General features: G+C 42.2%; 1 protein-coding gene and 1 long non-coding RNA gene across 8 annotated transcripts in view; both read left to right on the top strand.

Annotated features, from left to right (window-relative positions):
- Nucleotides 1-8,856, top strand: part of LOC134298003 (uncharacterized) — a 44,509-nt gene extending 35,653 nt beyond the window's left edge. The window contains exon 6 of the long non-coding RNA XR_010004967.1: nucleotides 8,557-8,856. This is a non-coding gene — a long non-coding RNA (uncharacterized LOC134298003). The remainder of the gene's footprint in view (nucleotides 1-8,556) is intronic.
- Nucleotides 8,857-10,608: 1,752 nt separating this feature from the next.
- The window catches only part of ptchd1 (patched domain containing 1), a 127,024-nt gene continuing 114,383 nt past the window's right edge, over nucleotides 10,609-23,249 (top strand). For 5 of the 7 annotated variants that reach the window (XR_010004966.1, XR_010004965.1, XM_062977216.1 and 2 more), the window contains exon 1: nucleotides 10,611-13,784. Coding sequence is in view for 5 of the 7 variants with exons in the window: in XM_062977216.1 (XP_062833286.1) it covers nucleotides 13,434-13,784 (351 nt within the window). In the remaining 2 variants the exon portion in view is untranslated. Of the gene's footprint in view, nucleotides 13,785-23,249 lie in introns of all 7 variants that reach the window. The other 2 variants (XM_062977215.1, XM_062977218.1) reach the window with 2 other exon arrangements.

Here is a 23,249-nt window from a genome sequence, read left to right as displayed (position 1 = left end):
GCCAGCAGACCTGATGAGATCCCTGCTGAAATCTTCAAAGAGGGTGGTCCTGAACTGATACAACAACTCCACCAGCTCATTGAAAAAGTGTGGGTGACCGAGAAAATCCCAGCAGACTTCAAGGATGCCACCATCATCACCCTTTTCAAGAAAGGGGACAGAACAGACTGCGGGAAGTACTGCGGTATCTCTCTTCTAAGCTCAGCTGGGAAAATCCTCGCAAGAATCCTTGCAAACCGCCTTCTCCCTGTTTCAGAAGACACCCTCCAAGAATCCCAGAATGGCTTCCGTCCCTCCAGAGGAACAGTGGACATGATCTTCACTGAATGACAGCTGCAAGAAAAATGCAGGGAACAAAATCAACCTCTGTACATGGCATTCATTGACCTTGCAAAGGCATTCGACACAGTGAATCGCAGCGCTCTCTGGACCATCCTCCAAAAAATCGGGTGACCTGACAAATTTGTGAACATCCTGTGGCTCCTCCATGATGACATGTTGGTAACAGTCTTGGACAGCAGCGGCTCACAAAGTGACCCATTTAAGTTGGAATCAGGTGTCAAACAGGGATGTGTTATTGCCCCTACCTAATTTTCCATCTTCATCGCTATGATACTTCACCTTGTTGATGGGAAGCTTCCCACCGGTGTGGAAATCATCTATCAGACAAATGGCAAGCTATTTAACCTCAGCAGACTGAGAGCCAAAACCAAGGTCACCACAACATCTGTTATAGAACTCCAATATGCCGATGACAACGTAGTCTGTGCGCACTCAGAAGACCTACAAGCCACTCTAAACACCTTTGCAGAAGCATACGAGAAGCTCGGCCTCTCATTGAACATTGAGAAAACCAAGTGCTCTTCCAACAGGCACCAGCTAATCCCTCTGCAAAGCCAGGAATACAACTTAATGGTGTAACATTAGAAAACGTTGACCATTTCCGCTACCTTGGCAGCCACCTCTCCACAAAATTCTACATTGACACTGAAATACAACACCGCCTGAGCTCTGCGAGTGCAGCATTTTTCAGAATGAAGCAGAGAGTGTTTGATGATCGGGACATCCGTAGAGATACCAAGGTGCTTGTTTATAAAGCCATTGTCCTCCCAACCCTGCTCTACGCCTGTGAAACGTGGACGGTCTACAGACGTCACACTCAATTCCTAGAGCATTTCCATCAGCGTTGCCTCAGAAAAATCCTGCAAATCTCTTGGGAAGACAGATGGACAAATGTCAGCGTGCTTGAGAAAGTAAAGACCACCAGCATTGAAGCGATGCTCCTACGCCATCAACTCCACTGGACTGGCCTCGTTCTCCGAATGCCTAATCACAGTCTTCCAAAGCAGTTGCTCTACTCCGAACTCAAGAACGGGAAACGTAATGTTGGTAGGCAGGAAAAGAGAGTTAAAGATGGGCTTAAAGCCAACCTTAAAAATTGTGCATAGACACTGAGAACTGGGAAGCCCTGGCCCTTGAGCACTCTAATTGGAGGTCAGCTATGACCTGCAGTGCTGCGGAGTTTGAAGAGGCACAAATGGAGGGCTTAAGGGAGAAACGTGCCAAGAGGAAAGCGCGTCAAGCCAACCCTGACCGGGACCGTCTTCCACCTGGAAACCGATGTCCTCACTGTGATAGAACATGCAGATCAAGAATAGGTGTCTTCAGCCACCTACGGACACACCCCCAAGACAACCAAAATGGAAGGCAATCGTCCTCGAACTATGAGGGATCACCTAAGTCAGGGATCCCCAAACTAAGGCCCGGGGGGCAGATGCGGCCCTCCAAGGTCATTTACTTGGCCCCCGCCCTCATTTATAATATAATATTTTTATATCCGTTTTAATAATATAATATAGTGTATATACATATTATATTGATAATATTATTTTATACAATATAATACTAATAATAATACCATATAATATTAATTATATGTTATATATTACATATAATATTACAGTATAGTGATATAGTTCAGTATAGTAATATATAATGCTAATATTGTGCTATGCTAATAATATAATATACTGTATGTACATACAGCTGCTCTGAGTTCCCTTCGGGGTGAAAAGGGTGGGATATAAATGTAGTAAATAAATGTAGTAAATGAATAAATAAATAATTTTGGACTTAAGCTCGCCCAAAGTCTGAAATGACTTGAAGACACACAACAACAACAATCCTAATTAACCTGACTATCTCATTGGCCAGAAGCAGGCCCACACTTCCTGTTGAAATCCTGATAGGTTTATGTTGGTTAAAATTATTTTCATTTTTAAATATAGTATTGTTCTTTCATTATTATTGTTGTTGTTTTGCACTACTAATAAGATATGTGCAGTGTGCATAGGAATTTTTTTCCCCCAAATGATAATTCGGCCCCTCAACAGTCTGAAGGATTGTGGACCGGCCCTCTGCTTTAAAAGTTTGAGGACCCCTGACCTAAGTAGTAAGTCAAGTACAATTATATTGATGAGTATTCCACAAAATCTTACTGTCCTGATTAGTATTTCTGGCAGCTATGCTAGCTGAACGGCATCTCTGCTCTGTTTCTTTTCGCCTTTCCTGAAACGTGGATACTTGCAAAATCTTCTCCTCAGATTCCAACTCCCCCTCTAATTCCTGAACACTTTCCTACTCACCTTCCTCTTCTGAAGATGAGGAATCCCTTACATTTATTAACAGGAGATGGTTGGTTGGATTGGATGGCCCTTGCGGTCTCTTCCAACTCTATGATTCTATGATATTATTCAGTCAGACTTTATATTATATATTTTGACTGCCTTTACTACATTTCTCCTTACTATTAATGCTACCCCATTTCTTCTTAGATTATCATTTCCTAAGTAAAACACTGTGTAATTTTCTCACTCTACCCCAAGTATTGCAATGTTTATATGTACTATTTCTTGTGTCTAACTTCTCCTGATTTGTGCTTTCCCAATTCCATGTTCCCATAATATGTGCTGTGCTGTTTCAGACTTTCCTTTTAACTCTAGCCATATCAACAGCTGAACATACTTTTGGCTTGAGTTCAGCTGAGTCATTACCCACAAAGCAACTTGTAATTGTCTTCTGCTGTACCTCAGTAGTTCACTGAGTGCCATCTGACTGAGAGTTTTATCTTTTGGCACTATCTCTAGTTTCATTTTGAATTATCTCATTGTACTTTTTTTATGATAAAAGACAATTCTTCTACACAGTTCTAACAAGTGTTAGCTGTCTTGTCATTGCTTTTGCCTCTGAGACAACCTCTACCAGTATCACCCTCCACTACTACTGATGCCAGTAGCTGTTTGGAACATTTAATTTGGCTCCTCAGCAAAAGCCTGTCTGACATGGGAAATCCTTCCAGCAGCAATGTTATGCTGATGCATAACTACTTGTTTCACATGAGCACACAATCTACCACAGCAGAAAGATGGTGCCATTTGAGTATTTAAAGAACAACCACCCACTACAAAAAGACATACAGATTTTTCCCATGTTGAATTTTCTACATAATCATATACCACTTGAAAGGATGAAATAGTTGCTGTGGCCCTTGCAGAAATTATATATAATTAATAATTACATTTGGCCAATGAGTACACTTCTTTTATTAAACAAAATCTCAAGAGCAGACTGCCTACATAAAAAGGAAGAAGCTGGCGGATACTGGCACACCAAATGATTTTCAGAATTCAATACACAGAATTGTAAGGAAGAGGTAACAAATATGAAAAACCATGGGAAACTGATATATTGTCATAAGGATCTTTTTCATTTTCTTGGGAGGGAAATGAAAGACCTCAGTAGCAAAATAATTCAGAGAGAGAATGAGTGAGGGAGAAAAAGAGATTGAAACAGAAATAATATTGCTGGTCACACATGCTGAATTAATTTAAGTCATTTAGACTTTTGTGATATTCAACTTGAGTGTCTTAAATAGCAGGGAATTCTAAAACCACATTTCTCATGTATGAATTAACAATCAAATTAACCAACGCTGGAAGCATAATACAGATATTATAAAGTAAAACGTCTGATATTCATCCTATTTTATTCAACAGTGTATGAAACTGAAGTTATCTTTGCTTTACTTCTGTGCATTTTATATCTCTAACTTTCAAGTTAATTGCTATATCTTAGTGCATATTCTTATTTTATATTTATCAAATTTATAATCATATATTTATATTCAGAAATTTGAATATTAATAATTATATTCCAGAAACTAGAAATCTAATTATATTTTCCAAATTCAGCTTCAGTTATCTTTTTAGCTTATTCTTCTTGCTTACTCAATGTAGCTACGGATTATAATATCAATAAAGCGACACACTAGATTGACCCATTACACTTTTATTACGTAAGCAATATGAAGAGACATGTGGAATGAATTTTCTAGAATATTCAGTTATTTTGGAAGATTTTCTATGGAAAAATGTATTATAATTCTTCAATAAAATAAAGAAATTATCTACAATCTCAAAGTCTATTTTAAAAAACACTTGCCAACCCATGTTTTGGAACTGCTGAAGAGGCCCTTCTCTTTGTCCCATTACTCTCAAAGGTACATCTTGTGGGAACACAGGAGAGGGCCTTCTCAGCAGCTACCCACAGGCTCTGGAACTCCCTTCCCAAATAAGTTAGACGGACCCCTTCCTTGCTTTCTTATCACACACAACTAAAGACTTTTCTGTTTACACAGGCATTTGATGAATAACTTTATAGCTCCATGTCATCTCAACACTGCACTGCACCTTTCTAATTGTTGTGTTGGTATGTGTGTGCATGTACCATATACACTCGTGTATAAGTTGGCCTCATGCATAAGCCAAGGGCAGATTATGTGGCCAAAATTATTAATTTTGTGATAAATCAAGGGTCCTTCCATGGAGAAGGGAAAGTACCAATGCCACCTCAAGGGGCCAGCCACCCCATGCCACAATTGCTGCCATTTGCCTAACCAGGCATTCAAAAATGTCATTTTTACTTTTGTATTTTGTTAATTTTTAGCAGTATAATGTTAAATGTAGTAAGCCACTGTATGTCCTGCTGAGGAGAGAGTGGAATAGAAATAAAGATTGTGTTAAAAGATTAAGGTGACTGAATGATCACGATACTAATAAAACCCACCATTGTTCGGGATACTATAATTATGTTTAATGGGATTTACTTTGCAGTTTATATAGTGTAACTATTGGAAATAACTGCACCCAGTCTCTGGACACATATCCCTTTAGAAATAAATGGCAATCATAATTTTATTGAAAAGGAAAAATGATGTCATATCCCTTTGGCAAATGTGAATCTTCATGAACATATGGAGACCACCTTTTGAAAACCACTAGTCAAGAAAAGCATGACCTTGTTAGTAGTCAACCCTTTGAACAAGTGATATCCATAAGCATTCATGTAATGGCACACAGGTAACTCAGCTGTCAAACTGAAGAACCATGTCTTTGGACTGCCAAGAACAAAGACATGCCACTACAAAAATATATTTGGCCAGCAGAATATGGTTGTTTCTTTGAAGTTGAAATTGCAGTTGCTCCCTTGAAACTTCTTAGTTTAAAATATGCACTCAGAGATAAAACAAAACAAAACAAAGGCTTCTTTGAAAAATAACATACCTTGTTTACTCACAAACATCTTGTATTAGTTCTTATTAAAGTTCAGTTACAGATAGGATGTAGTTCTCTCTGTGTGTTGAATACACAGGGTATCATTCTTAATCAATAGTCCATACTCTTTAGGTATAGTTGTATTCACTGAAGTCCATAAGTCATACTTCTCTACTGAAGTCCTAAAAGCAACATGCATCCACCTCTACTGAGGTGTAAACCAAACAAAATGGAGTCCTGAGTCTGAACATGATCAGTACAATCACATGTCTATAACTCCTCCCACACCAAAGAGGTACAGTCAAACTGGCAAATCAACATAGACATAGAATACAGATTATCAAATATAAACATTAACAAATAAATAGTGAAAGGCTTGGGAGGCTGCTATTTCCAACAGTAACCTTCATTTCCATAGGACTGGTACCTACCTACAGTTTCATTTGTCCATTTCTGAGAAAATATGGCCTCCGTAGGCATTTTCTAGGCTCTCGAGGATGAATGTGATATTCTTGGACTGGAAGTTCTTCACTTCAATACAGTTCATTGCTACCTATAGTTTCAGGTATTCATGCAAATTCCAGGAAAATAACTCCCTGTGGATACAGTGAACTTAAAGAATGCTTAGGACTGTAGGCTACGCTGATCAAAGAGATTTAGATTCCTGAAATAAAGGTCAAGATGATAAGACAACCAGACTGGCAGATAAAATACTATCTCCTGTCATACCTTAGAATAGCCATATTGTTTAGAAATTTCAGAACAACCACATATGCTGTTCCCAAAGCAGCTAGTGCTGCATAATGATAAAAATTGCACCCTGCCTAATGCTGTACCTAAAATATGAAAGGTACAGTATGAAATCTTTTTTGGCATACTGATCCCAAGAAAGTGCAAAACATGAAGAATTCTGTAGCGAGTGTTCTGAGTCCTCATACACATAAGATCATCTTATTCCCCAAAAAAGATGGACTAAGTATTAGCTGAAATGGGTTTCAAAAAGACAAAATGTGCCAGAATAGGATCTGGCATACTTCTATAAAGATAAATTCGATAAAATCTATATTACATTCGCCAGAGGCAATAAGAATTACAATAACAACCTACTATAAAGATCTGATGTGAAGAAAGGTAAGATAGTTTGCACCTGTGTCATTCAGAATTTCAATGTAGGTTAGCAGTTTCCATGCCAGTGAGGACAGTGAATTCCCTTAATTTTAGTTCAAACCTTATGTCAAAGATTGGTTTCAGCACCTCAGATAGCTCCTTTAAAATACTGACCGCCCAATTTTGCTAGAAACAAATCCGATTATGTGCCAGCAAAGTAGACTGACCATTTCTCAATCCTGTGGCATCTTAGGAGAGGTAGTTTAGGGATGGGTGTTTAGATTTCACAACCAGAGTTCTCCATTGCCATACCAAATTACAAACCCCAAGATCCCATAATATGGAACCATGGTAGTCTAACTGGAATAGAAGTCCTATCATTCTGCAGAATCAATGGGCCTCAGGTCTGACCCTTCATAGCTTCTAATGGGATGAGGTGCCTTTGAGGCGTACAACCTCCATTTCAAGACAAAAAATGATCTGCCATCATAAAATCATTTGTGGAAACTGAATATTTCAATATGTTTGTCTAAATAAATTATTTTGATTAAGATTTGTTGTTTATTTCTTTTGCATTGCTCCTTGTTTCTCCCATGTTCTTCCTAATGTAAAACTGGAGTTGATTTGATATTTTGTATTAGTTCAAGGATCTATCTCGTCTGCATATCAGTATATTGTAGAGCAGGGGTCCCCAAACTAAGGCCCGGGGGCCGGATGCGGCCCTCCAAGGTCATTTACCTGGCCCCCGCCCTCAGTTTTATAATATAATATTTTATATCAGTTTTAATAATATAATATATTGTATATACATATAATATTGATAATAATCTTATGTTATACAATATAATACTAATAGTAATACCATATAATAATATTAATTATATGTTATATATTACATATTATACAATAGTATAGTGGTATAGTTCAATATAGTAATGTATAATGCTAATATTGTGTTATGCTAATAATATAATATATTGTATGTACATACAGCTGCTCTGAGTCCCCTTCGGGGTGAGAAGGGTGGGATATAAATGTAGTAAATAAATGTAGTAAATAAATAATTAATTTTAGACTTAGGCTCGGCCAAAGTCTGACATGACTTGAAGGCACACAACAACAACAACAATCCTAATTAACTTGACTATCTCATTGGCCAGTAGCAGGCCCACATTTTCCATTGAAATCCTAATAGGTTTATGTTGGTTAAAATTGTTTTCATTTTTAAATATTGTATTGTTCTTTCGTTGTTGTTGTTGTTGTTGCACTACAAATACGACATGTGCAGTATGCATAGGAATTCGTTTGTATTTTTTTTTCAAATGATAATCCGGCCCCTCAACAGTCTGAAGGATTGTGGACCGGCCCTCTGCTTAAAAAATTTGGGGACCCCTGCTGTAGAGGACTGAAAATGACATCAGGCAGACTGATGGAAAGTTTGGGGAAAATGTCTTCTTGGGATCCTTTGTTCCTTCCAAATCTAGGTTGAACAGGGTGAGTCACAGCAGCTACTCGTAAATACGTAAAGAAAGCACATTCTGGGCTGGCCAAGTCCTCAGGGCAGGACAAGTTGTCTGGCATCTTTTATATCTATCAAATAAGGCCATTTGACTTCACCACTTCTGAAATCACATAATGGTGGAAAATCTCACTAACAAAAAGAAAGAAATATCAACGTACTTCTTTCATTTTATTAATGAAAATTTCCATTATTATTTGAGATTAAAGATGGCTAAAAATTGTATACTATTAGCTTTGTACAAGACATATCTGTTGTGAGCAGACTTTGGGCTTCTCTTCTTCTCACCACCCACCCATTCCCTTTTTATTAAAACAGAATTTTGAAATCAGGTACATCTTTCCAAAGAGGACAGAGTAAAAGATGGAATCTAACTGCACCAGCCTGAAAACAGTTGGGTTCCAGAAGAAGAAAAAAGGACAAAGTTGTTTCCTCTATCATTTCAAGTGTACAGAAGCCAAGCAGAAAGCCAGAAGCAGACTGTTTTCTGACAAACTTGAAGCCACCAGACTAGTTTGGAGGATGTAGGGAACCCACTATGTGATTTCGGGGAAGTCAAGCTCTCTCAACCTTGGAGGAAGGCAAAGGCAAACCTTACAATAAATCTTTCCAAGACCACCCTGTGATAGATTTGTTTAAAAGTAGCCATAAGTCTGAACTGTCTTGAAGGCACATATGGAGGAGGAAGCAGGAAAAGATAAAGAGGAGAATAGAGGAGGGGGAGAGGAGGGGGAGAAGAAGAGAGGAGGAGGAGGAGAAGGAGGAAGGGGAAGACAAGAAAGGAAAAAGAGGAGGAAAAAGAAGACTAGGAGGATGCTTTTAATCAGTGTTTCGTCCTGGGCCTGGTTCTGTTCAACATCTTTATTAATGACTTTGATGGAGTGTTAGAAGGCATGATCATCAACTTTGCAGACAACATATTGGGAGGGATAGCTAACACTCCAGAAGACAGGAGTAGAATTCAAAACGATCTTAACACATTAGAGAGATGGGCCAAAACTAACAAAATGAAGTTCATCAGGGACAAATGCAAGATACTCCACTTAGGCAGAAAAAATGAAATGCACAGATACAGAATGGAGAGCGCCTGGCTTCACAGTAGTACGTGTGAAAAAGATCTTGGAGTTCTCGTGGGCAACAAGTTAAACATGATCCAGCAATGCAATGCAGCTTAAAAAGCCAATGGGATTTTGGCCTGCATAAATAGGAATATAGTGTCAAGCTACCCCTCTATTCGGCCTTGGTCAGACCACACCTGGAATACTGTGTCCAATTCTGGGCACCACAATTGAAGGGAGACGTTGACAAACTGGAATGTGTCCAGAGGAGGGTGACTAAAATGATCAAGGGTCTGGAGAATAAGCTCTATGAGGAGCGGCTGAAAGAGCTGGACATGTTTAGCCTGCAGAAGAGAAGGCTGAGAGGACACACGAGAGCCATGTATAAATATGTGAGGGGAAGTCATAGGGAGGAGGGAGCAAGCTTGTTTGCTGCTGCCCTGAAGAATAGGATGTGGAACAATGGCTTCAAACTACAGGAAAGAAGATTCCACCTGAACATTAGGAAGAAGTTCCTCACTGTGAGAGCTGTTCGGCAGTGGAAACTCTGCCCCGGAGTGTGATGGAGACAGAGCCATAACCAGAAAAAAACTTTGTGGGGGGGGGGGGGTGAAACTTTTTTAAAGTGAATCATGAAGAGTAGTTCCATAACACAAAATAATTTAGAAATAGAGTCCATTGGACACTCAAGACAAAACTTCAGTGCACAGTCATGGAAATTTGGTTAATCAGTTAAAATTCATGAGTAAACCAGGTTTTTTAAAAACCTGAAAAATTACCGGGAGGGGGGGGTTGAACCCCTAAACCCCCTTGGCTACAGCCCTGGGTGGAGATTCCTTCTTTGGAGGTGTTTAGGGAGGAGAAGCTGGATGGCCATCTGTCAGGGGTGCTTTGAATGTGATTTTCCTGCTTCTTGCCAGGGGGTTGGACTAGATGGCGCATGAGGTCTCTTCCAACTCTAGGATACTATGAATCTAGAACACTGGTTCTCAGCCTGTGGGTCCGCAGGTGAAATCCCGGCCAGTTTATCAGCTGTTATGATTTCTGGGAGTTGAAGGCCAAAACATCTGGGGACAACAGGTTGAGAACCACTGTTCTAGAAGGAAAAGGAAAAAAGAGGGAGAGAGGGAAAGAAGAAAAGGAAAGAGAAGAAGGGACAAAAGGAGAAGGGAAGAAGATGAGGAGGAAGAAAAGGATGGAGGAGAGGAAGAGGGGGGGAAGAAGAGAGGAGGAAGGAGAGGAGGAGGCAGGTGTGACAGTGAGGGGTCTCTTACTCTGATGAGAGAGAGAGAGAGCCTGTCTACCCCTCCCGTCGGTCTCTTAGTGAAAAGGACCCTGGAGAGGAGGACAGGCTTGAGGAGCTGCGGCCAGACGTGCTTTTCCAGCCCGTCTCCCACCTCCCGTTGCCTTTCCTTTGCGGAGGGCCGGGCCACCCTTGGTCCTCTCAGGGGGTGTCTTCCCCGCCTTCCTCTTCTCCTCAAGGTCCTCCTGCCTCCTCCGCCCAGCTGTCAAAGCTGGTGTCTTTGTTCCTGGCTCCCAGGGCTGGAGCTTGTCCCCTCTCGCCCTTCTCCCTTCGGGGCCAAACAGGTGTCTGTCTGGAAAAGGGAGAGAGAGAGAGAAAGCGAGAGTTGGAGGCGCGCTGCGGGCAAAGGGTTAAGGGCGCCCGCTTCCGCGCGGCTTCCCGTCCTCAATGGGCATGTGCGAGGAGGCATCCGCACATGCCCATTCAGGCTGGAGCCTGGGCAGTTTCTCTCCTCGCAACGCCGGGAGAGCAAGAGCATCGTACGGAGAGAGAGGAAGGAGGCAGATAGTCAAGGAAGCCGTTCAAGCGAACGCGAGGGAGAGGGAGAGGCGAGAGGGAGGGAATCGAGGCAAAAAGGAGGCGGAATCGCAGAGAGGTTTCTGCCTGCCAGCATCACAAGCCCCGCCATGCCTTGATCGCGGCGCCCGCCGTTTGCTTTTCATGACACCCGGGTTGCCGGGTCTGGGCGCGGATGGGAGCGGGGCGGGCCGCCTTGGGAGGGAGGCTGCAAACTTTGCCATGCGCCAGGTGTCCTTCCGCCGCCCGGCGCTCCCTTCGCCCGCTCGGCCCTCCCTGGGCACCGCCTCCGCCGCCGCCCGGACGACACACGCCGGCATGGACCTGACTTGAAGGAGGATCCCAACTACAGCCTACTACCACCCTCGCCCCACGTGCCGCCGAGGAAGGAAGGCAAGAAGGAAAGAAGGATCCTTGTCCTCTTGATTAATCCCAGGGCATTGGGACAGACTTCCACCTAAGTTGCGGCTTGCAGGTAACCGGTTGCGGGTTCGCTTTTCGTGGGGAGGTTGGACCCAGCTCACACGGACGGCGAGCCCTCGGGGTCTGGATCCCGCAGAAGAAGATTTGCGGGAAGGCCGCCCTTCCTCCCGCTCTGCAGGTGCGCCACCCGGATCTCCTCCTGGGTGGGTCCGCCGCCTTCCGCCTCTTACCACGGGCTCCTAATCCTGGAGCAGACACAGCCACCTAGTCAGCTTTCTCTCTCTCTCTCCATGTATGTGTGAATGATGGTTTAAGCCGTGCCCCCCTCCTCCATTCCGTCCTCCTTTTCCTCCCCTCCGAGTCGCATTAGTCAGCAAGTGTGCCTCGCCCCCTCCCCACAACACACCGACACCCTCTTCCCTTGGGCTGCTTTTGAAAAAAAAAGCCCCCCATTTCCACACTACTCCTTCCAAGGGCAGCGAGCATTAAAAAAGACACACACACTCACAATACCAGCTTGGTTCCTGACACACTCCACCTTTCTCCTTTGGACTGTATTTGTTTAAAAAATCCCCAAATTTCCACTGCTTCCATTTAAAAAATCCCAAATAGGTGTCACCCTCAAGATAAGCTTGGTTCCCTACACATTCCACTCCTTTCCCTTAGACTGGCTCGAAAAAAAACCCACCAAATTTCTCCACATTGCTCCTTCCAAGAGCAGGCATCATATTTTAAAAAAAAACCTCCAAGAGGTGCCACTCACAATACCAGCTTGGTTCCCTGCACATTTCACTCCCTTCCCTTGGACTGGCTTGAAAAAACAAACCCAAATTTCTCCACACGACTCCTTGCATGAGCAGGCACGGTAGAACAAAAACCCAAGTAGGTGTCACCCTTAAGACGAGCTTGGTTCTCCACACCTTCCACTCCCTTCCCTTGGACTGCCTTTAGAAAATACCCACATTTCTCCTCACTGCTCCTTCCAAGACCAGGCACCATATTAAAAAAAAAAAACCAAATAGGTGCCACCCTTAAGACGAGCTTGGTTCCCCACACATTTCCTCCCCCTTCCCAAAATTTCCACACGACACCTTCCAAGAGCAGCCACCATATAACAAAAACCCAAGTAGGTGTCACTCTCAAGACAACCTTGATTCGCAACACTTTTCATCCCCTTCCCTTGGACTGGGTTGGGAAAAAAAACCAAACCCAAATTTCCACACACCACTGCTTCCAAGAGCAGGCACCATATAACAAAACCCACCCTCAAGACGAGCTTGGTTCCTTCCAAGAGCAGGCAACCTAAAAGAAAACCCCAAGCAGGTGTCACCCTCAAGACCAGCTTGGTTCCCCACACACGACTCCCGCCTAAAATAAAACCCCAAAGAGGTGTCGCCAGCTTGGTTCCCCCTCACACTTCCACCTCCCTCCCTTGGACTGCTTCGAGGGGGGGAACCACCATAATAAAAACACCCCACTCGGTGCCAGCCCCATTGAGAGCTTGGGCGCCCCTTGGCTCCTCCCTCCTCTTCGCGCGCCTGCTTTCCCTGCCTGCCTGCCTCCCCTCCTCCCTGCCTTCTCCCTCGAGAGTCTTTGTTGCTGTTTAAAGTCAGACAATGAGGCGCGGGGAAACTCCCCTCAGCCGCCGGAGGGGAGGCGCCGCCGCGCTGTAGCGCCCACCACAAAGGAGGAGGAGGAGGAGGAGGAGGAGGGAGCGGGAGGAGGGAGGGGAAGCTTGGCGGCCGGCTGGCTCTCCCTCTGCCGCCCTCCGGCCCCTCCATGCTGTGGCCCGCTCTCCTCCCGGAGCGCCCCGCCGGAGCCTTCCCTCCTCTTCCTCCTCCTCCGTCGCCTCCTCCTCCTCCTCCGCCGCCGCCTCCTCCTCCGCCTGCCCTAGAATGTTGCGGCAGGTCCTGCACAGGGGGCTGAGATCGTCGTTCGCCAGACTCGGGCACTTCGTGGCCAGCCACCCGGTCTTCTTCGCCTCGGCGCCCGTCCTGCTCTCCATCTTGCTGGGCGCCAGCTTCAGCCGCTACCGGGTGGAGGGCAGCGTGGAGCACCTGCTGGCCCCCAAGCACAGCCTGGCCAGGATCGAGCGCAACCTGGTCAACAGCCTCTTCCCGGTCAACCGCTCCAAGCACCGGCTCTACTCCGACCTGCAGACGCCCGGGCGCTACGGGAGGGTCGTCGTCACCTCCTTCGTCAAGGCCAACATGCTGGACCAGCACCACGCCGACCTGATCCTCAAGGTAAGCCGGAGGGAGGGAGGATCGGGGCCCTCCCTGGCCTCCTCTTGACAGCTGCAGCAGAGAGGCATTGCTGTGTGCCTCGCTTGGTGGGTGTTTCTTTGAGTTACCAAGTCACATCCCTGCAACAGTTGGGCTGACTATGACTACCGGTTGCAGAGGAGAGCAGACGTTCCCTTTGCTTTGGGGACGGAGATTTCACCCTGGGAAAGGGGGGAATTTGTGAATGAAGGAAACCGGCTGTCTGTCTACACACACACACATGTCCTCTTCGCTCTCCGCTCCCGCTCAAGTTGAGTCATGACAACTAGTTTAGCTGAATGGCTCGGGAACCTAAACTTCCAAACTTAATGCGATTTGTCATGGATAGTCGAAGGCTTTCATGGCTGGGATCACTGGGAACCCTTCCATGCAGCCATATAACCCAAAATATCAAGGCAGAAAATGCGACAATATCTGCTTTGAACTGTTATCTGAGTCCACACTGCCATATATTCCAGTTCAAAGCAGATAATGTGGGATTTTATTCAGCTGTGTGGGTTGCTGTGAGTTTTCCGGGCGGTGTGGCCATATTCCAGAAGCATTCTCACCTGACGTTTCGCCCACCTCTAGGGCAGGCATCCTCAGAGGTTGTGAGGTTTGTTGGAAACTAAATGAAATCTGGCTATCAGTATTTTTAAAAACTCTAAAATAGTAGTAACACAATAGTAACACTCAAAAACAGGGGAATTCCAGACAAGAAACAATCAGGGCCAGCTAATCACCTCCCAACAAAGGATTCCCTCAGGCAGGAAGCAGCCAAGCTTAGAAGCTGTTAGGCTTTTCATTGCTAATCAAGGTGATCACTTGCCTCAAGCAGACGAGTTCTTTCTACCCTGAACATTCCACAGATATATAAACCCCACTTGACTAGTTTCCAACAAATCTCACAACCTCAGAGGATGCCTGCCATAGATGTGGGTGAAACGTCAGCAGAGAATGTTTCTGGAACATGGCCATACAGCCCAGAAAACTCACAGCAACCCAGGTTTATCATGGGTTTCCAGAGTAGCCACACAGGGGAAGAAAAAGAAATCGCACCAAATATTGATCTTCTCTGTTAATTTAAATTGAAATAGCTAAGGTATTTGGTTTGAGATACATTTCTTTGCATTTTGAGCATTGGCCCAGTTACCCGCTTCTTTGACCCACACACACAAGTGCACACCAATGTGCTATTTCAAATCAAAGGCAGCACTCCAAATCCAAGGGAAGGATGAGTGTTTGAATGGTGTGACTTTGGGGTTGTTTACTGTGTCATATCATGCTAGGAATTTTATAAAGCCGTGTATTCTATGGACAATATGAGAGGTATTGCTCTATTCCAACATGCTGTTGGGTTGGGTTTTTTTGTGTTGTTTTTTTTAGGAAAACCTGTTTCTGTTTTAAAATAGGTGATACCATAATTTGGAGTAAAGGTTTGAAGTAGATTCATGGGAAAATATATTGGTGGGTTGAAAAGAAGGAGCTAGTTGGTGAAAGGGGGAGAAATGAATTTCTGAAACCTGGAGAAATGTTTTAGAGGAGTGGCTAGGAGCCAGAACACACACACTTCATAGCACTAGACAACTGCACTGCATGTTTATGTTGCTTCCTTTGGAAAGTACCAGACAATGTGTTGTCGAAGGCTTTCATGGCCAGAATCACTTGGTTGCTGTGAGTTTTCCAGTCTGTCTGGCCATGTTCCAGAAGCATTATCTCTTGACATTTTCCCCACATTTAAGGGCAAAACAAGCAGGGCCAGGTAACACCCCCCAACAAAGGATTCCCACAGGCAGGAATCAACCAGGCCTTGAAGCTGCAAGGCTTTTGAATGCTAATCAAGGTGATTAATTGCAACATTCTTACTTGCTTCCAACAGACAAGGAGTTCTTTCTCCCACCCTGGACCTTCCACAGATATATAAACCTTCCCTTGCCTAGTTTCCAACAGACCTCACAACCTCTGAAGATGCCTGCCATAGATGTGGGCAAAAAATCAGGAGAGAATGCTTCTGGAACATGGCCATACAGCCTGGAACACTCACAGCATACCAGACAATGTCTTGGGGGGCTGGGAAGGTGGGACCTTGATAAGCCTTCCAAACATACCGCAAAGTAATCTTCAGCTTTCTGACCTTTGCTGTCTCTCACCTTAAATATTCATACAGGTTCTACCATTTTTTTATATAAAAAAAACACTCCTAGCTGAGAATTCGATGAACCATTTATTTTTTTAAACTTATTTGGAAAACAATTAGCAATTATGACTCTCACCATCCAATGCTTTATGTGTGTGAACATCAACAAGATGGAGTTGCTCTCTTCCCATTAACATATTTTTGGCAAATAAGAAAACACCCAAAATATGTCTTCTCTGAAATACATTTATTTAGAAGCGGGCATAGGACTAAAATGGATTGCTGTGTTTGGAAATCTTCATTCAATAGTAAGGAGACATCTTATTCTGAATGTTTTTCCAAGTAAAACAATTAATGTAAGTCAGTATGTATTGGTGCCATAAAGAATTACTTGTTTATCAGAAAGTTTGATAATTCTATCAATATTCTATAGAGTCTAATTTTTATAATTTAAATTTTAACAATTGTCCCTTTATTGTGCATCTGATGAGATGTTGATAAACCAGAGTCCATTGTCATGTTGAGACCATGAACTCTTGCAGTTAGCCTGAAGTCCCCAAGCATAACAATGCTTGGCGACTTCATACCTCACAACCTCTGAGGATGCCTGCCATAGATGTGGGCGAAACGTCAGGAGAGAATGCTTCTGGAACATGGCCACACAGCCCGAAAGACATACAACAACCCTGTGATCCTGGCCATGAAACCCTTTGACAACACATAAAAATGTTCTCTGTTGCTAAGTGAAAGTCTTCAAATCATACAAGAACCTCTGTTTAAATTGTTTTCCTTTGGGAAGTGCATTATTTCAGAGTAAATATGCGGTAAAGTCTTTGAAAGAGGCTGGAAGTCTGCATTATTCAAGCAGAGGCAGAAAATGCAGTTCTTGACATGTGGTGTCGTGTTGCATTATGCAAGTAGCAGGTGGAGGAAGACGCAGGTACTAAAGCTGTAATCGTAAAACCACTTACTAAGGAATAAGCCATATTCAACACGGTGGAACTTTCTTCCAAATATGCATCTGTGGGCTCTTCTAATGTGCTGTAGTATAGTCATATTACAATATCCTGTGATGCAAAAAAGGAGTGTTTCACTATCTAGCCCACAGGCATCAGTGCCTAAGGGGATGCTAATGGCCAGGGGGAAAAAATCATTTTTACTAGATCTGAACATCCTTTCTATCTGGAATTGTTCTTTCCCCCCACTTTTTCTCCTGTACTTTTTCCCTTTGCCCAAAAATTGCCATGACACCAATGATTCAAACTATAAATGGAAGGTATCTGTCATCTCATCGTCTTAAAGAATGGAGTGGTTCCATCTACTCAGTGAAAGATCTGCTAAGTGGAAATTCTCCCTTATTGTTATAAGTGTGACAAGAAGAGGTTTACTTCTCCATCGATTTAGATTTAAATCTATTATGGTTTTTGCAGAAGAAGAAACCAAATGCTATGAACTAGGAGTCTGAATTGTTCAGTTTCAACACTGTTTTCTGACAGGGCTTTTCTTTCTTTCTTTCTTTCTTTCTTTCTTTCTTTCTTTCTTTCTTTCTTTCTTTCTTCATTAATGTTAATGAATCATATCTGATGGAGAAAAGTTAAAATAACAAACATGGAGATAGCAACTGAAGGTTCTCCAGTACTAGTAGATATCTCATATTAGTGTTACATCAGCTGCTTGTTCTCTACCGTCAAGTACGTCATGTAGCATCTAACATACTCTATTGACTTCTTGCATGAGCAGCTCTCGATTGAAGATGTTCTAGACCTGTCTGATCTTGGAAGTTAAACAGTGTCAGCGCTGGTTAGCACTTGGAAGAGAGACTGCCAACAAATACCAGGTGCTATGGGCTATATTTTAGGGGAATGAACTGGCCAAACCACCCAAGAAAACCCAAAAAAATTCATACATTGACAGGTGACTTAAATGTACATACATATGCAGATGCACACCAGCTGAATCCTGTTTGGACATTGCTGAATTTCCATAAAGAAAACACCTTAAGGGATTTCTGTTTACTTAAACTTTTGCAATATAAAATGAAAAAAATCTACTGCACTTTTAAATTTCTTTATCTACATGGCAATCTCATCTAATTTTAAATTTTATTACAAGCCTATAGCTAAACTGCAAACTCCCACATGGAAGTAAATTTAGGCAACTGCAATAGCTCCAGCTTTGCAACTGAATTTCCTTTTTTAACAAGCAAAATAATGGGGAAAGAAACTGCTACTTACCCTGAGCTACTAAGTTACCTTTTCTCTTGGCAGAGAGTGATCTAATAATGAAAAGAGATGATTTTTAATGCAGACGCTAATAATATTGTAACAAGAAAGTAGGAATATCACTAGACTTCAGTACCGCCGTTTTGCAATGGAAAAATACTCTAACGTGACTCTTGAGTAAAATACAATTGGTTTTCCATTAATATATTGTAACAGGAAACCTAATAAAACTTAAAATTGGAAGGGAGGACTGTTGGAACTGTATCTGTACAACCGACTAAAGAGATGTTCTGTATAATATCATAAGACCAGCAGAATTCTCTGTGGTGATTTCAATGAGGCATAGAATTTCTTTGGCCACATTAATTCTTCAAATAATTCTGAAAAGGCTTTGTAAAGCTACCATATTCCTTTCTTTCTTGTCATCCATCTAGCTCAGCTAGACATATAAGCTGTCTTACTCTGTTCAGAAAGGTGGTAGCTGTCTTGATAAATTCATAATGGTCTGGTGGGATTACATGTTTTTTATTTCTTATTTGACTAGAGGCAAGTAATGGGGGAAAGGAGCCACAACTGAAGTCTTGCCTATAGGAGTATTATTTCATATGGGTAGGCTGATAATACCAAAAATAAAATGCATGGGGCTTAATTTCTACCATGTTTACAAGCTAAATGGGTTTCACTGAATAGCAGTAAGAGAAACATGTCATTTTAGCATTGGAAATAGCCTGAAGCACCGAAAAGGCAGGAAAGCCATGCTTGCATAAAATGTCTTATATGAATATGGGGCACTAGCCATCTCTCTCACAGTCTGAGCTGGAAGGCCAAGATGCAGAGGAGAATGTAAACATCAACCCCCATAACTTGCACTGGTGTCAAAAGGCTACGAAGGATAAAATGTTAAAGATTGCATTGGCTTTGCTAGTTAAAAGCTTTCCTCTGCAAATTTCCTTTTGACTCCTTGAAAAAAAAACTCAGGTTGGCAGTTTTGTATAGTACATTGATTTGCTTTTTGACCAACCTTAGCTAAAATATTTCAATTGATAAGTCATTTATTTAGAACTTAAACTCACTTTTTAAAAGATTATATATTCTTCAAAATACATTCTGAATATAATCAAATATAATCATGCTGTATTCTGTCTTAATCTAGAAAAGATATTCAGCCTTCAAGACAGTCAACACTGCTAAACATTTCAGCATGGTTGAATTCTAGTTTCACTCCACTTCAAGACAGTATAGGCTTTTTTTTGTATGATATAATTGAACCAGAAAGCTGACTTTGCTCTCATGGCCAAAGTTTTATGGTAAAGCCATTGGATTATCTTAAACTTAAAAGTAGATATGGTTATATATACTGTATAAAAATGATCACATTGTGTTGCATCCAGTGCTTGGAAAGTAATTTTTTAAAATTCAGTTTTTCTTGTTGATTGATTGATTGGCATAATGACACATTCATTGCTGTACTTTAACTGTTATTTGCAAGCGTCACACTAGCAAAACATTTATAACATGGTATTTTTAAATTGCTTATTGATCTAATCCTTGAAAAAACACTTTCAAATACAAGATTCGCCCCAAATCACCCCAAATATGACTCCTAAATCCAATGTTTCTAAAGTAATAAATAAACATTACTTGTTATATAAAAAGTAACAACATTTTCAGTTACATTGTTTTGTGAAGTTGATGTCATTGCTCTTTTATTATCCCAGAAAAGACCACGTTAAGTGCTCTCATCATTAATTGTAACATATACAGCACATTTCAAGTACTAATTCTGGTCATAACAAACTTGGTCACAATAACCTCAATTATTATATTTATTTATACCCCGCTTTATCTCTCCCAAAGGAGACTCAACTCCCATTGACGGAAATCTGTCTCATCAACATGGGGATTGCAATTAGAGCCAACTCAATATTACATGACATTATGCCAGGAGGAAACACAGCCAAAACAGATTATACTACACATCATTAAAATATATAATTTAATGATTAAAGTATAAAATCTATTCATGTCACCTGTTGCCATTCAACTGGCTTTTTCTTGGCCACTTAACAAACCAAGTCATCAACATTTAATTCAGCACTGCTTGGATTTCTACCTCTGAAAGGCAGGCATAGCCAAATCTTGGCCCTAAGGCTGCCATGTAGTCTTCAGCCTGATATTATATATTCTTCTGCTTAACCTCAAAATTACTTTGCAAGATGTTAATTCAGGCCATTCCAAGAGTGATTTGTCCCTTCTTTAATAGGCCACTAAGTTTTGGGGAAATACAGCAGAGGAGAAATCTGTAGTTGAGAGAGGGATTTGCTCACCTTCCTTTGACTTGTGTCAAAAAGGCCTAAAGGAATGTAGTCTTAAAGAGAGAGAAAAGTTTCCCCCACTTGCAAGGATGGATTGAGGCTATTTCAGATGCCCAGTCGCCATACTTTTTGGTTTTGGTTTGAAGGTATTTTTTTATTTAAAGATCCATACAAATTATGTCATAGACAGAACGCCAGCAAGTAAATCAAAACTCAGTTTATTGAGGTTACAGAACTAAAAACGCCCGTAAGGAACAAAAAACAGGGCAAACACTTGACTTCAGTGTGCTAAATAACCAAAAAGCAGCTCAGTTTGAGCTTAAACAGTTCAAAGGGAAAAACCGGGTTAAACAGGAGTGTAATCCGGATTAAATCAAAGAGCTTACTTCAGCTTGGCAAACAATGCAAACAAAAGAGAATCAACAGGAGTTGGAATGTAAACAAAAGACTGGCGGCAGATTCCTCTCTGCTACTTAGGAACAGCAGGGGAGTAAACCAGGCTTGTTTACTCCTTCCTGCAGCGAACGAGAGCGTGGTTGTAGTCAAGATTCAGGTTTAGGGTAACGGCAGTCAGCAGGGTCCCAATCCGGTCCAGAAGATCAAAAGCCAAGCGTAGTCGTCAAGGAATCCAAAGGTCACACCGATAGCCAGCAGAAGGGTTAATCCGGAATCGTAGTCAGTCAGTCCAGCGTCAATCCAGTGAAAGTAGATATTGCCCGTCAAAAAGACGACGGAGGTCCAAGCTATCAAGATTAAACACAAGTTGCACAGAGAAAAACCCCACACAATTCCTCCCGCCGTCAATGCCCCGTCCTTGGTAAACTTACATATCCAATAATGAAACACACCCGTCTTCAGGAAATTCCCCAGCAAGAGCCCAAGCGTCCGTCCAGATTACCTTGCCCAACGCAATTAGACATTGGTCCCAAACCCCATTTTATCACAGTTCAAGCTCATCATCGCTGTCAGCTGCCATCCCAATTCCAGACGCCCCAACATCATCATCCTCATCAGAGCTTAAGCACCTTCGACTATGCCCCACAGCATCCCCAGCTGTGGATCCCGCTCCATCCCTCCAACCAGTCCATGGGTCTGATCCTGCAACCCGCCAATCACCTCCCATGCCTCCACTGCCTGCCTCCCCAACACCCAAATCCTCCCTCACACGAGTCCACACCATATCATCCTCCTCCGAGCTGGCCATCTCTTCCTCCAAACCCTGAGAAAAACCCTCAAATGAGTCCTCATCTGTCGGCTCTGCAAACAAATCCCGGAGCCGTTTCCTTTCACGCTCCTCGAGAGTGTCTGACTCTCGAGGAGTCTTACGACCCCTTCTTTCATTACCGGAGCCCGAAGGCTCAACCATAACAAATTAGCTACCCACATGTAAATTGGATTTAAAATTAGCTACATTAAAATAATTTCCTTATTACATATTATTACATTTCTTACATGTCCTCCCCTTCTTATTAACACCTAAAATACCCTACTCACCTTTGATTAATTGTTATTAAATTTCTATCTAGATATAGATGAACTTTAAATGTACTTCAGCTGACTTTAATTAATAGGATATTGACTCTGATATTGACTACTGATATTGAACTAAGGAGAACTAAATTTATGAGGATATTGATAGTACCTTTGACCACAGTCATCAGTTGCATTCCCCCCTGGCACTGGGGTCTAGTTCATTAACTGACTGCAATACAGTGTCAATTAAAAAAAATTCTAGGAATTGTGGAAGGGCCTAGAAAGATATCCTGAACGATGTGATCCTCCCACAGGTCCATTTCTGTCTACCTTTGCTCTAAGGGAATTAATTTTAATGACCCATGTGCTAACCATTTCCAGAAAAATGCCTAAAGCCAACTCACCCCACCAATCTTGGAATCTAAGCAGGATCAAACCTGGTTACTACTTGGATGGGGCACTGCCAACAAATACCAGATGTTATAAGGTACATTTCAGAGGAGGGACCTAGCAAAACCACTTCTGAATATTTCTTGCCTAAGAAAAGGCTATAAAATGTACGGGCTTGTCAGCAGTGGGGGTGGTATAAACTCTTTCACCAGTGAATTATCCTCAAAATCCACTGTGTGTATTTCACTCGTCGCAAAATGCTACCTGTTTTCATCGTTGTTATTGTTGTGTATTGTTATATCAAGAGCTGGCAGCTTTGGGCAAAATATTATAAATATAGATCCAGCAATAGCCTTGGTGGATATTGTGAAGGGAGGATCACTTGAACATGGACAGACAGTGTTAGTAGACTGCAGATGTAACGCATTAAGCTTCCGTTCTGCCATCTTACTTTATTACACATTTCAAACAGGAATGCAAAGAGGGCACAGTATATGCGCCTGGAAAACGTCAAAGCACAATGTTGGTTTTGTGTGACTCTGACTAATTTTCTCTGGGGCAAGCCAGCAATATAACTACTCTTCATTCATCTTCTTAAGTCTCTGCTTGTACATTGCACCAAATTACAACTGCTTTCTGTTTCTTCAGCTCTCCCATCTCTTAGTGTTGCAGTTTGACATCAGAGCAATGGGCATAACTTGCTTTGTTGATTGAGACATCACACCAAATTATGCTCGTTAAGGATGTTTTATTTTGGATGGCCATGAAGTTAAATAGTAAAAAAAAGTGGTTTGCAATCATCTGGCAAGATATAATGGATAAAACCATGATCTTAAATGAGTTTTGCTTGCCAAATTACAACCCTACACACTGGTCATTTCTGTGCTTATATGGTGTTCAATAAATTGTC

The sequence above is a fragment of the Anolis carolinensis genome, chromosome 3 (genome assembly GCF_035594765.1).
Source record: "Anolis carolinensis isolate JA03-04 chromosome 3, rAnoCar3.1.pri, whole genome shotgun sequence".
NCBI lineage: Eukaryota > Metazoa > Chordata > Lepidosauria > Squamata > Dactyloidae > Anolis > Anolis carolinensis.
This window is presented reverse-complemented; position numbering and strand designations above follow the sequence as displayed.